Source organism: Kryptolebias marmoratus, linkage group LG22 (genome assembly GCF_001649575.2).
Source record: "Kryptolebias marmoratus isolate JLee-2015 linkage group LG22, ASM164957v2, whole genome shotgun sequence".
NCBI lineage: Eukaryota > Metazoa > Chordata > Actinopteri > Cyprinodontiformes > Rivulidae > Kryptolebias > Kryptolebias marmoratus.
In genome coordinates, this window is record NC_051451.1 from 20,645,611 (window position 1) to 20,659,797 (window position 14,187).

At 38.6% G+C, this 14,187-nt stretch overlaps 1 protein-coding gene across 3 annotated transcripts; it reads right to left on the reverse strand.

Annotated features, from left to right (window-relative positions):
- Positions 1-717: 717 nt before the first annotated feature.
- On the reverse strand, positions 718-13,687 carry slf2 (SMC5-SMC6 complex localization factor 2). 3 transcript variants are annotated; one of them, XM_017431162.3, is made up of 20 exons: positions 13,510-13,687; positions 12,833-12,870; positions 11,806-12,440; positions 10,866-10,911; positions 8,881-10,292; positions 8,697-8,779; positions 8,495-8,602; positions 8,248-8,415; positions 7,251-7,356; positions 5,909-5,996; positions 5,675-5,816; positions 5,461-5,548; positions 4,583-4,759; positions 4,334-4,428; positions 3,953-4,040; positions 3,763-3,855; positions 3,553-3,630; positions 3,339-3,425; positions 1,640-1,708; positions 718-1,537 (listed from the first exon to the last, which is right to left on the reverse strand). In XM_017431162.3, the coding sequence occupies exons 1-20, from the start codon at positions 13,542-13,544 to the stop codon at positions 1,178-1,180; spliced, it is 3,996 nt and encodes a 1,331-aa protein (XP_017286651.1). In that variant the 5' UTR covers positions 13,545-13,687; the 3' UTR covers positions 718-1,177. The 3 variants fall into 3 exon arrangements, with proteins under 3 accessions (XP_017286651.1, XP_037829588.1, XP_017286632.1); XM_037973660.1 differs by having other exon boundaries at positions 8,697-8,776; positions 8,881-10,295; XM_017431143.3 differs by having other exon boundaries at positions 8,881-10,295; positions 13,510-13,686.
- Between the last annotated feature and the right edge of the window lie 500 nt (positions 13,688-14,187).

Below are 14,187 nucleotides of genomic sequence, written 5' to 3' on the forward strand. Positions count from 1 at the left end.
TGTTGAATATTCATAATATGTTTGTTTTTTTCTTATTTCGCACGCTCCCTTCTGCAGGGGTCGTCACAATTGTTCAATTGTCCTATTGCGCGGAACCGGGGCTCGAACCCGCAGCCTCTGGATCACGGCACTGACTACCGAGCTACCACAGCAGCAACAGTTTCAAGTTTACATCAACTCACATTTTCTATAATTTCTTTTTTATTAGTTTTTACATCAACCTAGATTCTCAAAAATTAAAAGCACTTAAACCTATGTGTATTGTCTTTAATAATCTACCTCAGGGGATGAGTAAAGTATTTATCTATTTATATTCAGCATCCAATTTTCAACACACGTCTTGAAATTCATATATTTTATGTGTTCATGTCCCCCTTCTCTACATCCTGAACCTTCTCTGTGGTCTCCTTCTTCTCCACCCGAACCGTCCACCTAATCCTGTTTATTTTGGTCATTCCCTATAAAAATCTTAACATGTTCATCTCTCCTTTATTCTTATTAATGCCACTGTCTCCAAATCATACAACACCGCCATCCTGTAAACCTTTGCCACAAGTAAATAATACTTTTTGAAAATATGTGGAAACAATGCTATTAAAAATAATTTCATTAAAAACATGTGGCTTGATCTTGGAACTTGCCAATGTGCTGTTTTGTTTACACATTTTTACCCCAGCAAAATACTTTGTACAAAAACAAGAAAAGGACAACCAACAGTTATGGAAAATTGTAAACAAAGTTTTACTGTATTTGGTAAAAGCAATGAAAAAATATTTTACAAGTTAAACATTTCCTTACAGTACAACCTAACTAAATGCAAACAGGCAACGGTGACGTTAGTATAAATCAGCATAAATTAAATCTTGTTTTCAAACATTTCACAACGGAAGCAGAAGTACAACAATCAAGATGCTATTTTTTAAGGTTTATTAAATTACTTTTAAAAAAAAGTATTTTTGTTGTATTTTTATTGTGCAAGACAAATAAAAAAGTACACAAGGCCTTGACAGTTCATATTTTTTTCAGATCTTCAGAAAATAATTAAAAAATTTATAACGTTGTGCAAATTGAACATAACATTAAGGCAAGAGGCTTTAAAAACCCAAGAAGGGAATATGTATGACACAAAAATCATTGAATGCCTTTCATAGGTGGAATGTTTTGGGTGTTGTGTTGCTCATTCTGCACGTCTGAAAGCATCCGTTTGCTCTTCCGAAGCTCCAGACGGCGTCGCAGGAATCACAGTTTGATCCGAGCCGCCCGCCCTCCGTCCTGTTGCCTCTTCGGTTCTGCTCGTGTCATTCTCAGCACCATCTGCCTCAATGTCTTTAGGTCCTTCGTTGACCTTTACGTCTTCTTCAGCCTCCATCATCACCTCGTTTTTTTCCTCTTCTTCATTTTCAGAAACCATTATAACGTTGTTCTCATCAGTTAAAGTGGTTTCTTCTTCTTCTTCCTCCTCATTTAAAGTGACCTCTTCATCCTCTTGGCTGCCCCTAAATGTATCCACGGGCTCCCAATAATCATACAGCTTACCCTACACGAGGAAAGAAACAAAGATGGCGACAATGAGACCCGGTGTTGCTGACGAGCTTTAAAACAAACCATAGAACTGACGTGAAAGACGTAGCAACTGTACATTGAGAGGTCTGGTTCTCTGAAGGAGCATCTGCCACTTGGTGTAGATCCTGGCTACCAGATCCTTCACCTGAAAGTAGGTGAAGATTAGAGTTGTCAGGGCAGCACATATAACAAATAGCTCCTAGGTAGAGGGTATTCTACTATAGATAATTAATGCCCTTATAAAACCTTTGAATCAGTGAGAAAAAGGACCTGAAGAAGCAAACTGCTTTCCATTTTCATCTTGTTGCAACTTTTTAATAAATATATTGTACAAATTAGGATTTTGCCTCTGTCATCTTCTTATGTTGAATCCCTAATGTAAAGCTGACAGCATACATAATCAGAAAATCGGCAGACTGGATTTGAATAAATGACTGACTGAAGGAAGAGCTCAGTAAAACAAATCTAAACTCTTAGATGTTTCACTCTCTAAGCTTGAAACTTTAAAAAATTTAAGTCCACAAATAGTGGAGTTCTATTTGCCAGAAGCAGCTTTTTCTGCATACGATAATTTTTTCTTTGCTTATTTTCTTTATATTAAAAAGAAAAGAAAACAATTAGCTTAATGCTCACAAGTTTACTAGCCTAAACTTTGACAGTACAGGCGATGTTTGAAAGCAGAGGCTGAATAAATTATTAAAATCTTTGCTTTATTATACCCTATATACATAAAAAAATCTTTACCCTTTACTATTATTACTTATTTTACTTAAGTTCAAGGTTTTGTTACATCCATATTTATCTGAATGTAAAATGTATAATCTTAGTATTATTATTTTATTTTTACAAATAGAAATGTTTTTTTCTTAGTCATTCGGTCACTTGTATTTATTAATCACAATATAATTATTACTGTTAGATTGTGAAACAATCATTTCTGTGTCCGTTTACTCAGTTTAGTAGCTGCGGGAAGCATCAGTCTTCAGTCTTCAGTCTTTTTGTTTGTTTCTCTGTTGTTCACCTTCAGTAAATCAGTTTGTGATACTCTCAGCTCTATGAAAAGTGCTTTTCAAATAAAGTCTGATTGACTGAAGTGCTGTATCTTAAATAGAAAATTTGTACAGAAATTGTACAAAAAAGGGATTCTGAAAACGACTGATGTCATGGACTGTGTGGACATTATTCCCACAAACTGCTAATTCAATTTTTTTCTTTAAAATGGAATTACTGCTAAATAGCTACTGACAAAGAGTCACATGACTTTAAGTTGAGTTTAAATGAGGACACATTTTATGAGGAAATAATGAAAATGTGATTGATGCCTTTTCCACAGATGATGTGGGACGTTCTTTTAATTAAACTGCGGTTGGTCTTTGTTGATGGAATCATTTGACAAACCGGTCGAACAAAATGAGACGGGTGGAGGAAAATCAGATAAGTTCTCCTTCAGTCTGTTGCTGACAAACCAACAAGTGTGTGATGACTTTTAAATCAGGATACGTGTATAAATCCGTGGGTACTGGAAGTGTTTGAATGACCTTGATGCTTTTCTGTACCAACCTGACACAAACATCTGTCTAATCTGGACACATGTATACCACTTTTAAACTTTTAAAAAGTAAGAGGGCTGCTTCTAATGTGACAAAAAGCAGTGAATGTGAAAACTGACCTCAGATGAAGTATAACAACTTATTTTTCAGTTCTGTATATGTGTGTTAGAAATGTTTTAATGTATATTGAGCTGCACCGTGAAGCTCTGCAGAAATTCTGCTCACCTTGCTGCGGTAAAGACATTTCTCGCTCTCTCTGATGTCACATTTAACATGTGTTTCCAGCTCAGATGACAAAGCAATCAGCTGAGCCTACAGACAGGAAAAAAAGGTCACTCTCACATGTAAATGAATGTTATAAATCTGATCTTTAAAAACCCCAGTCTGAACTCAATCTCCTTAATGCTGCGGACCAGAAAGCAGCAGAAAGAGAATTTACCTTCTGACAAGGTGGGAAGACCTGAAAATTGGAAGCTTCATTTGTCAGCATTAAGAGGCTGTAGCACAGGTAGTACGCCTGGAACGCATAAAGACAAGAAACGAAAATAATCACAAAGCTCTTTTGAATGTTACATAACAGAACAAGCAGGAAAATTTTATTTCACGATAAAATATTTTTGAGATCTGAAGCCTTAACGTGATTCCTCACCTGTTGGTCCACAGAGGCCTCCTTGTCTATCTGATGCAGGCCCTGAAGAGCCGAAGGTTGCATCCGGGGAAGATACGGCCTCAGCTCGGTAAGCTGAGCACCACACAAACAGCCAGAGAGTTTAATTACATCAGACTAACAGTTTCAAACTGGACAAAAAGAGGTTCAGATTTGAAATGGAGCAGATTACCTGAAGCTCTTCCTCAGTAGGTCTGTAAGTGCAAGTACCATCTAACAACTTGGAGATGAAGGACATGCTCAGATGTCTGCGAAGACGTCTGTCCAGGAAAAGGAAAAAGGTAAACAGGAATAATAATAGTAACAGAAAATATCTAAAGCTAACTGCAGACAGAAACAATCTAAACATTTTTATTTCTTCTATTGTTTAATTTTGCCCTTATGTGTAACATTAATGACGTTATTACTTTTTAATTTCTTAGAATTCATAAGATAATCTTTTTTCTATACTATAACCTTCCCACACAGAGTTTTCCCTCCCATCAGTAGATTTTGCGTATTTTCTTTAGTTGTTGCTTTTTAGTTTTAATACCCAAACAAGCAAGCAACGTACCTTCCGCGGGTGTTGTCAGGCAGCAGCTGAACCAGCAGGCACATGTTGTGGTGATCATCCGTCAAATCTGTAAGAGCCTGACAGATTCTGGGCAGCTACGGATTAAAGAAAAAGGTGGCTTCATATATAAAATATCAAAGACAAAAGGACATTGTTTATTTTGTTTGTTGAAGTTAAAAATGTTTGTCACAGTTTCTCTAAAATGTCTGTAAAGTCAAAGAATTGGAAGGGTTCATGCACTGCACTGACCATAGCGTCCCAATCCCTGATGTTTTTGACGATTTTGAACTGAAGACACCTCACTTCCATCCTGAAATGGAGGATCCATCGTGTTTCCAGGCTGATCCTCCCCACAACAGTTAGCAGCAAAAGAAGCTCAACGTCGCTGTACACACGAGGGCACAGGTCCATGCAGTACGTCAGGTACTACAAACAAGGGACAAGGAGATAAAAAAAAAAAACATTCTTAAGAAACTCCTTGAAACGGCTTAAATCACTGCTCAAAAATTCTTATCAAATTACTTCGACACAAAAACACAACCTCTGTATCTTAAATGGTGCATAGCTGGATATATGGTGACGTAAACAATGCAGCTAAAGCAGAATGAGGATTTCACTTCCCTGACAGGTTGATTTACTTCCTGCTTTTTGTTTTCCAGTCCGTTTAGAATTTAACGTTGGCTCTATAGTTTCGCCGTAATTAAAGTTATTGCCTACATAAGATGTTGAGACCAGCTCACGTCTTTGCTGTGAGCATTGAAAGAAAACAAAAACTAAAACCCATTTAAGGAACAAGCTGTAAACCTTTGGGTTTTCAAATGCCCATAAAACACAAAGGTTAGTGAATTTACAACCAATGAAAGTACAGTACGCTTGCGATTATAAACAAATATGCTGTGGAATGTTTACATTGTTTGTGCTCTCCAAGAAGCATTAGTTTTTCATCCTCAGACCCGTTCTGAGGGTCATTTAATTTTACTAAGAACACCTTATAAAAGACTGCGTGGAACAACTTTCGGTGAATCCTTCAAAAACAATAAAAACATACATTTTAAGTGTCAAACTTTAGGAAAAATAAAAATAAATCCTTTGGATGCTTCATGTGATTGGCTCTTAATGTGTCTCACCTTTAAAATGTTGCAGCAGTTGTGTTCAGGGAACGCCACCTCTTTCTTGCGATTGAAGGGACTCTCGCTCTTTATAAAGACGTTCTCCCTTAAAAAAAAAAAAGGTTTTCTGAATTAGAAGGCCATCATATAAAATATAGCACACATCTTTCATTTTTCTATACAAGGCAACAGATTATGGTAAACAAGTGACACAGAGAGCAAAGCTACTTACAGCACGTCTCCCTCCGTGAACGACGGCTGTAGGTTCTCGAAGGGGAAGAGCGTAACGAACGCAACACCCATGTTCATGAGAACAAGTGTGATATCCGCCAAACTAGGGACCCACACTTCAAACTGCTGACTTTCATTTTTGACTGAGGAAGTACATACACAGGGGAAAAAACCTGAATAAAAGATACATCATTCGGTAGAAAACTAGAAGAAGCGCGAGGGAGGCCGTGCTGACCTATCTGATAAGCAGCAGAACACGCGATGTCACAGAGGGCCTGCAGGAGCTTTTCTGACACCATCCTGTCATTATGGACCGACATCATCTGACAAAATCAACAAATGATTAACACAGCTCAGATATATCAACAGCAAAATGACTACTAATGAGAGCCATCACAGTATTAGAGTTTCAGACTTTTAGAGTGAAAGGTTTTTCAATACATTAAAAAAAGAGGAATAAAAAATTAATAACCAGGCTTTAACATTTTGTTTTTAAATAAAGCGAGTTTTGGGAAGCATTTTGTAAACGGACCTAAATAAAGCACTTTATTGTTTCATCCTAACAAGACCGCTAAGAAATAAATAATTAGGTTATAAATTGAGAATTTATTAAAGTGACCAAACTTCTGTGTGCTTTATAATAACCTAATAAAAGTGGACTATGATTGTAGTGGACGTTAGAGCTTTCTTTTTAACTGTGTGGGTTTTTTTTTTTAGATAAGATGATCTGCTTCTAAAACACTGCCGTCAGCAACATTACAGATACAGCTGATGGTCCCGGACGCTTTGCTTCAGTTTTAAAGTCTGTAGTTGAATCAGCAAGTGGGTTTCCCTCCACAGTTTCAGTCAAAAGGCCGTTGTTCACATCAACTAATGTTCATGTGTGCGACGATTAGGGAGGAGAGGAGCTGAGGCTGCAGTGCTGCTGTGTGAATTTGTGTAACAAATGAAGAAGGGACGAACACAACTGTTGGTATTGGTCCTGTCAGAAATAACACGTCAGCATTGCTTTGTGTCCGAGTTTCTACTTTTTCTTTAAACAGCTGTAATGGAAAATGCTAATGTTGTTCTTTTTAATAGTACAGTGCATAACAATAATTATGATTCTTACAATGAAGTTATTCTTCTTCTAACTGTTATATTTTGTATCAAGGTTTGAAATGCTTTTGTTCTTTGTTCTATGTGGGAACTGAGGAAGACTCTGGTCCTCTCAGACTGCCTTCTGCAGCAGACTTGGCCGATTTGTTCTCAGTGCTTCCTCACTTCCTGATATTATCAGATCTTCTTCGTGAGAAACGAAGCTGCTCAGTAACTATGTAAAAGTGTGGCTGAAAATGATGTAACGAAGCCTCCCTATAAAATCGTATGTTGTTTTTCTTTCAGGGCTCTTCTCCTGACTGAGTTCAGTCAGTGGGGTCTCCAAACGCCCATTTGCCTTCGGAATAAAATTCTTTTTCAAAGACGAAGATCGATCTTTCTCTTGATTCTCTGAAACAGACGTCTCACTACTTGTTGATTATTTTTTTGTTGCTACACAGCCCTCCTTACAACATTGCACGTGGGTGTGCTGGGCATACCTTAAAGAGAAAGCGAGTGACCTGAGAGGGACACGGCGAGTTGTTGTCGTAGGCTGTCTGGAACAAACCAACATTTACATGAAGTTCCAACTGAGCAGGACTGGACCTGTAAGAAGCAGGAGAACAAGAGAGCAGAATAAAAGCTGGTTACAAAGCTGAAGCTGTGATCTTAATATCAAATAATGGAAAACATACAATTTGGCATCTTTAGCATATTCCACAAAGCAACAGAATGTGATGCTATGTTTTTCCCTCAGACTGAATACTAAAAATGTGCTTTTTTCTGGCCATTTATGTAAAACTAATATGCTTTTGTTGGCTGACTGACACAAAATCACCTGTACATCCAGCACAAAGTGATCGAAAGGCACGACTGGATCAATAAGTTTCTTTCATAACATATTATAACATATTTGTAATTACAGAGGTTTGGTAAAAATTTGAGGGCTTTGCACATTACTTCCAAACTCAAAGTTCAGTCAAAGCTCAAAGGCAAAGCATGTCTATCATTTTTCAGTTCCACACGTTCCTACTTTAATAATAAGGAAGCCAAAAGAGGCATACTTCTTTGTAAACCAATAAACAACTCTTGAACCCTCTGGCTACAGTGTGCATCTTTTAAGACTAACAACATGCTTAGGACAAACAAACAGTTCATTAATTCCTGAAAAGACAAATACAGGAGAATCTGAGCTGAAATACATCTCAGGTGCTCACACACTGACTTTCTAGTAACGTCATCACTGGGATTCTACCAACTGCTGAGGCTCAACAAGCAAATTTACAGCTGAAATTAGTTTTTTCAAATAGAAAACTGGTTTAAATTACTGTTTTTTAAATCAAGTCCAGTTTGTGCTGTTGCAGTAAAGTTTTGGGGATTATCAGATTAATCAAGACTTTTGCACAGTGAACATTCATATCAGATTTCATGTCTTTTGGTTCTTCAAATGCAAACTCTGGCATTTCATGTGCGCAGACACTCCAAGGTCGAACTCACCAAAGAAGGGTTTTCTGTGCTGTCCCCTGTGGATTGACCACACATTGCCTGAGTTGCAGTGTATCCTGGTCAAAGATTTGGCCAAACGTTTCCAAGTTGAAAACCGCTTCTCCTGGAGGCACTTCCCTGATTGCAGAGGACATCAGCGAGTAGCGTGCCAGGAACTCCCTGAATAAGAGGAGAAAAATACATTGATGATAAAACTCAGGGGCAGGGATTGTGCAGAAGAGTCCGGCGTTTTCCTTACTGTTGCTCACTGGAGATCTCCTGGTTCTCCTCTGCCTCCTCGTACTCAGCTAACGTCAACAGGTCCTCTTTGCATGCAGTTAATAGCTGTGCCTCAATCTCTTTAGCTCTGACAAACACAGATTATGAACAGTAAATCCTCTCAGTCACGCATGCAAACTAAAATCAAAGGAAATGGGACTTCCGCTCTCTGACACACGTACCTTTTGTTGCTGTTAATTTCCTTTAGCATCTGGTCCAGATTGTTCTTGTAGACTACTGACTTTATGGTGGATGGAAGTAGCTGCTGTGATAAGTTAAAAGTGACGTTGAAGATGTGGATTAAGAGAACAAATTTATATTTTTTGATCCATAACCTTAAATATAACAAAGAGAAACTGAGCTTACATTTTTTGACCCGGAGCTGTGAGGGCCAGGTGTGCTTGGCTCTGAGAAGGCTCCTTTCTCTGGTGTATCTGGTGTAGGTTTGGTAACTCGCTCCATCATCTCCTGGAAGGAGACCAGCTGCTCTTCCTCACTGCTGTCAGAGCTCTGGGTTAGATCTATTTCATACGCAATGCTTAGGCCCAGGTCAAGCTCCACGTCGATGGGATCCTCTTCATTCACCTCTGTTTTAACCCCGTCATCCACCTGCCCCTCCAGTGGTAGAGACTGGGCACGCTGAGGTGAATCTGTGCGCTCCGAGGCTGCTGTGTCCGCCTCCACAGAAGACGTTCTTACATTGGTGGAGAAGGGTAATGGTGATTGTTTAAGATGAGATTTAATGCTCTCGTCTTTAAGCTGCCTCCCTGAAGAAGGGCTGGGGCTGTTTTTGAGTCCTTTATTTTCAGAACAAAGCTGCAATTTTTCTAGTTTGACACGCTTTAAAGTCACAGTTGGCAAAGAGATGGGGGGATTATGTGCTGAAGCTGGCTCTGCATGTGTAGGTTTTGCTACTTTGGACTGACAAGAGGACGCACCCACTGGGGAAACGCAACTGGTTGCAGGGCTGGTAACTTTCTCTAAGGTAGTTGAATTAACGGTTCTCTCGTTTGTCTTGGGCTTTGCAGTCTTAGCTGTAGGGCTGACAACATAAACCAAAGGATCGGGGGTAAAAAGCAGATCTATATCGTCAGGAACCACTGGTTTTCGCACACGGCTAGTTTTAGTGCGCTCTGCTGTGCGACCACTCTGTGAACCCAGATTTGGCTTTGATATTGGTTTGGGGGTGCTGCTTTCTACTTTTTTTTCTCCCACTTGATTAACTCTGCTCGGGGTCTTGACTGGTAAGACAGGTGTGTGTCCAGTATGACGAGAATGACTGACTGAACCATGGCTAGGTGAATTACTGCTGTCCTTCTGAGGAGTTTTAGAGACACTTGATTTATGACTTTGATGGTTCTCCTCATGTCCGTCTTTTGCACTTTCTTCACTGGGCCTTGAAGATAAACTTAACTTCACCACATTCTGAGTAGTGGTTATATAAACTTGCTTTGCCCCCATTAATGGCGGCTTCTTTGGACAATGTTTAGGTGACAATGTGCTGTGTGACTGAGTGGGTTTGACTGCGGATAACTCGGAGCTTGTTGACTGTCCACATGCCAACGACAGATGGCCATCTGTCGTTTTGGGTGGCAAGTCCAAAACCGAATTCTTCAGCGCTGGCTGAGAGACCAGTGAAGTGCTTAATGAGTTGCAAGGAGTTGGTTTGGGTGTCTGAGTTCGGCCAGAGTTTGCATATTGAGGACACGGTTTCTTAATATGCTCATTACAGTTTTCAAACTCTCTGCGCCTCTTCTGGGATGTGCAATTCAAATCCACTGCTGAAAACAAAACAAGAAAAAGAGACATAAATAACCTTTCTTTTTAACCATAATGAGTCTTCACAAGCAGACTAGCAGTGTCTGTATTCAAAAGAAGCTGTTCAAATACAAAATATTTGCTTTAGTGAAATAAGAATAAAATCTAGAAACTATTGCTTTCATAGAGCAATGCTAAATGTTTTAGTTTCAGAAAAATTAACAATAGATTACTGCAGTAAAACAAACTTGTCTGAGCCAATAAAAACTGATCAGAGAAAACTTGCGTCAATTTTACATATCGATCGTTGTTAGATAAAAACGTCTGTGCTTTAATTAGTATAAACTAAGACAGCATTACTAAAGAATCAGTAACACTCTTAAGCCACTCAAACTACAAGTAAAAAAAAAAACAAACAAACAAACAAAAAACTCTTAAGTATCAACTATGTAATAGTTTATCAAGTTTATATATTTACGGCTCTATAACAACAACAACAAAAAAAACAGCATAGAAAACATTTTTTGTTGTAGGGAACAGGAATCATCCAGTAACTTATTTTTAATCAGATTTACAAACTTTGAGAATATTACCTGGAACTGAGTCTTCACTTGAAGGCATTTGTTCATATTGATGGCACTACAAAAATAATAAAAAAAATAAATAGTTAATAGTGTTAGTTCTTTACAACATTGTCAGCCTGCAAAGGATATAATACAACAAACTTTTCTGAAAAAAAAAGTGAAGTCACTTATTGAATTAGATAAATAATTAGTCTCATCTAGGATTTGTCATCATGTGGATATCTGGCATTAATCAGTATCAGATTTCTAGATCACCACTAATGTTTCAAACAGATTTTAGATAATCAAATAAAAATCTGACTGCAAATATTCTATTCTATTATCATAATTTTGCAAAACATTTAAAGTAACTTCCAGTGATGTCTGAATACTGATTACATCCCATTTGATGGCAACAGCCCTCCGGCTCAAACAACACAGTCGAGGCCAAGGTATTCAAACAACTTCAAACTCCCCTGATACAGATCTCATGGGATTTGATCTGCGGAAAGAAAACCAAATCCGCAGAGACCCTGTCACAAAGCGCACAGGACTTGTTTGTGTATGCAATAATAAACAACCTGGAACACCTCAAGATTTTCTTTGTCCATACTCTGAATGTTCAGATTTGTTTTGGAGGCAAAAAGGGGAACTGCTCAATTTTAGAAGGGTGGTCCTGAAGTCATAGATGATGGTTGTATGTTGGTGACATTCTGGATCAGACACGTCCCTCTCCTTACTGAAAACAGCTAGCACAATTAGTTTTGCCAGTGGACTGAGTACTTGAAAAATTCTAGTGGCCCCTAGTAGGTATCAAACTTCCTACTTGAGATCACTGAGCATTGCAGAGTAAATGCTTAAAGCCACAATTCAGCATCACTTGGCTGCTAATCGTCAGACACATCAACGAGGAAAGCTTAGACTTCCCCAGTGACAAAATAAAAGAGAAAGAGAGAGCAAAAAACAATACCGTAAAATGTTCTTGTCTTTGTGCTTTATCATTGTTGCTTCCTGAGACGGAGGGAGTGACCTTAAATTCAGTCTCTTGATCACTCCTGGAGTGGGAGGGTGTGGTGTGGTTGCTGAAACTCTTCGCAGATTCAGTGGATGGAGAATTAAATACACTGGGAAATGAGGGTCTGTCAGATGAAATATTGTTACACAGACTGGCTGGAGCAAGCTGAGAGGAGCAGAAATGTCCTGGCCCAGATGGCACAGTGCCCTGCTGTGGACCCGATCTTTCCTTCGGTCTAGGCAAGGGCGTATATGCTGAGGTGCAAATGTTAGCTGGGCTACTTGGAACAGGCCCAGGAGGTTGAGCTAAATGCTTTGGACCCAGACTAGCTTTTGGAAAATGACTCACAGGAGGATCAGTGTTAGCTGGGCTGTTCAGAACAAAGACTGATGAATTTGCGGGTCCTGTCGGATAAGGAAGATGCCAATGTGAGCTAAATCCATCCTTGCACTGCTCAGGTGTCTGAAGGGGCAAAACTCTCCTGGGAGGAGGATGGGAAAGCAGGATAGGGACTTGAGAGGGCTTCATTGGAGTCTCCTGGGGAAAAGTGCAATGCCGTCGGGAGTTCTGTTGGACTTCAGGGCCCATCACTACAAAATAGAAGAAACAACATGTAAGCATTCACATTATTTTAGCAGAAACACCACTTGGAATAAGATTTAGCAGTAGTGGCAAACATACTAACCAGTATTTCTAGCTATGTTTTGAATTCAGTATTTTTGTAGTTAGACACTTTTGGTTTAGATCCTGAAAACAGTTATATAAAATACTTTGATTTGCAAAAATTGTATACAGTGAGTGGGTTTTATTTTTAGCACAGATCTGTTCATATTTGAAATTAAAAATCATACTTTCAGTAACAACATTTAACATTTAAAAATTGGCAATTATGTCGCACCCAGTGAAAAGTAAACATGGTGTTGATTCAAGTAGATTATTATTAATGGAAATGAATCCTCACAGAGCTGTCCTTTTGACTCACCTTTAGTGCTCCTCGGAGAGAAGTATTCTCCAAGTGTTCTGAGGAAAGTCAGAGAAAAACAAGTAATCATGAACGTCTGGTTTGCTCCTCAATCTAAGATTGTTAGTTTGTTTTGTTTGTTTGTTTGTTAAAGAAAAACAAACTATGGTTCCCGCATATCAAACTGAACACAACCGAGAAAAGGGAGACACGGACGCCTGCTCGGTACCGAAGACTACAAATCACAGAAAGCTACGTGAAATGATGACACACGACTCGAGCAGCAGCAGCAAATATTTTGGAGAAACTATTAAGGTGTTAACACACGTGGTTTTGTCCTAGGACAATAGTAACACATACTAAACCTCTGAATGCTATGACACTTCACTTCAATCATAAACAAACGAACGCAAAGCTAGCAAACATTAGCTAGCTAATGTTAGCAAGGAAGGAGGCAAACAGGCGTGTTTGCATGAATTTAACACCACGACAGTGTTGTTATTTAGCGTTAATTGGTCACATTGTACTACATTAATTAACATTATCTGTAAGAACCTAAACTACATACTTCTACATGGCACATAGTAGTCTAACCATGGCTGGATTACTACAATAAAATAGCCAGGCGCTGTTTCAGGAAGTAATGTTTAGCTAGGCGGTTAGCAATGGGGTAACAACAAAGTTCTAGGTTTCCTTACCCTGCTTTTCCTTGACTTTCAGTCACTTTCTTCATTTTCAATGTTGTGAAATTTAATCATGACAACAAACAAGTGGAATAACAACACTCCGAGAACATTCGTTGCTAAAACCATTCATCAGAACTTCTTATCCCGCCTGTACGAGCTCCACTGTTGTGTCGAAATGCATCGTGGGACTTGAAGTCAAAACCAAGCATCTAGGCACTGACATAGAACTATATATCACAGCTCTATAAGGCACGACACTTGTTTTCATAACATGCAGTAATGTATGTTTATGTTTAAAAAATGCATTTTTTGACTGATGACGTAGCGTACACGAGACGTTAACAATGTGTGGCTTCAACATGCTAAACAGTAGAAAGTAATAGCCGTAGCACTTAGCAAGATGGCGACACCAACTCTCGCCTGGCGTCGTCAGTGGCCATTTCAGTGTATTTCTATTTCAGCACCTCTAGGTACAATCCTGTATGTACATTTATTCACTGAAGTTATGCACAAATAGGTGACTTAATAAAAGAAAAAAACAAAACAAAAAAAATAACTTTTAAGAAATTCAAAATATGCCATCAGTTATTGAGTACTCCAGAACAGATTTGAGTAAAAATGTATTGCAATGTGGGGTTACAAATATGCAATAACATTAATATTAATATTAATAAAAAGGCGAATCATTAA

What these genes read in the sequence shown, in the direction of transcription:
- slf2 (XM_017431143.3), bottom strand. Translation starts at nt 13,544, where the DNA reads ATGAAGAAAGTGACTGAAAGTCAAGGAAAAGCAGG. An exon ending in GCACAGAAAACCCTTCTTTG is followed by an intron (nt 7,357 to 8,247) that starts GTGAGTTCGACC and finishes TGCTTCTTACAG; the next exon opens with GTCCAGTCCTGCTCAGTTGG. An exon ending in CCTGACAACACCCGCGGAAG is followed by an intron (nt 4,041 to 4,333) that starts GTACGTTGCTTG and finishes TTTCCTGGACAG; the next exon opens with ACGTCTTCGCAGACATCTGA.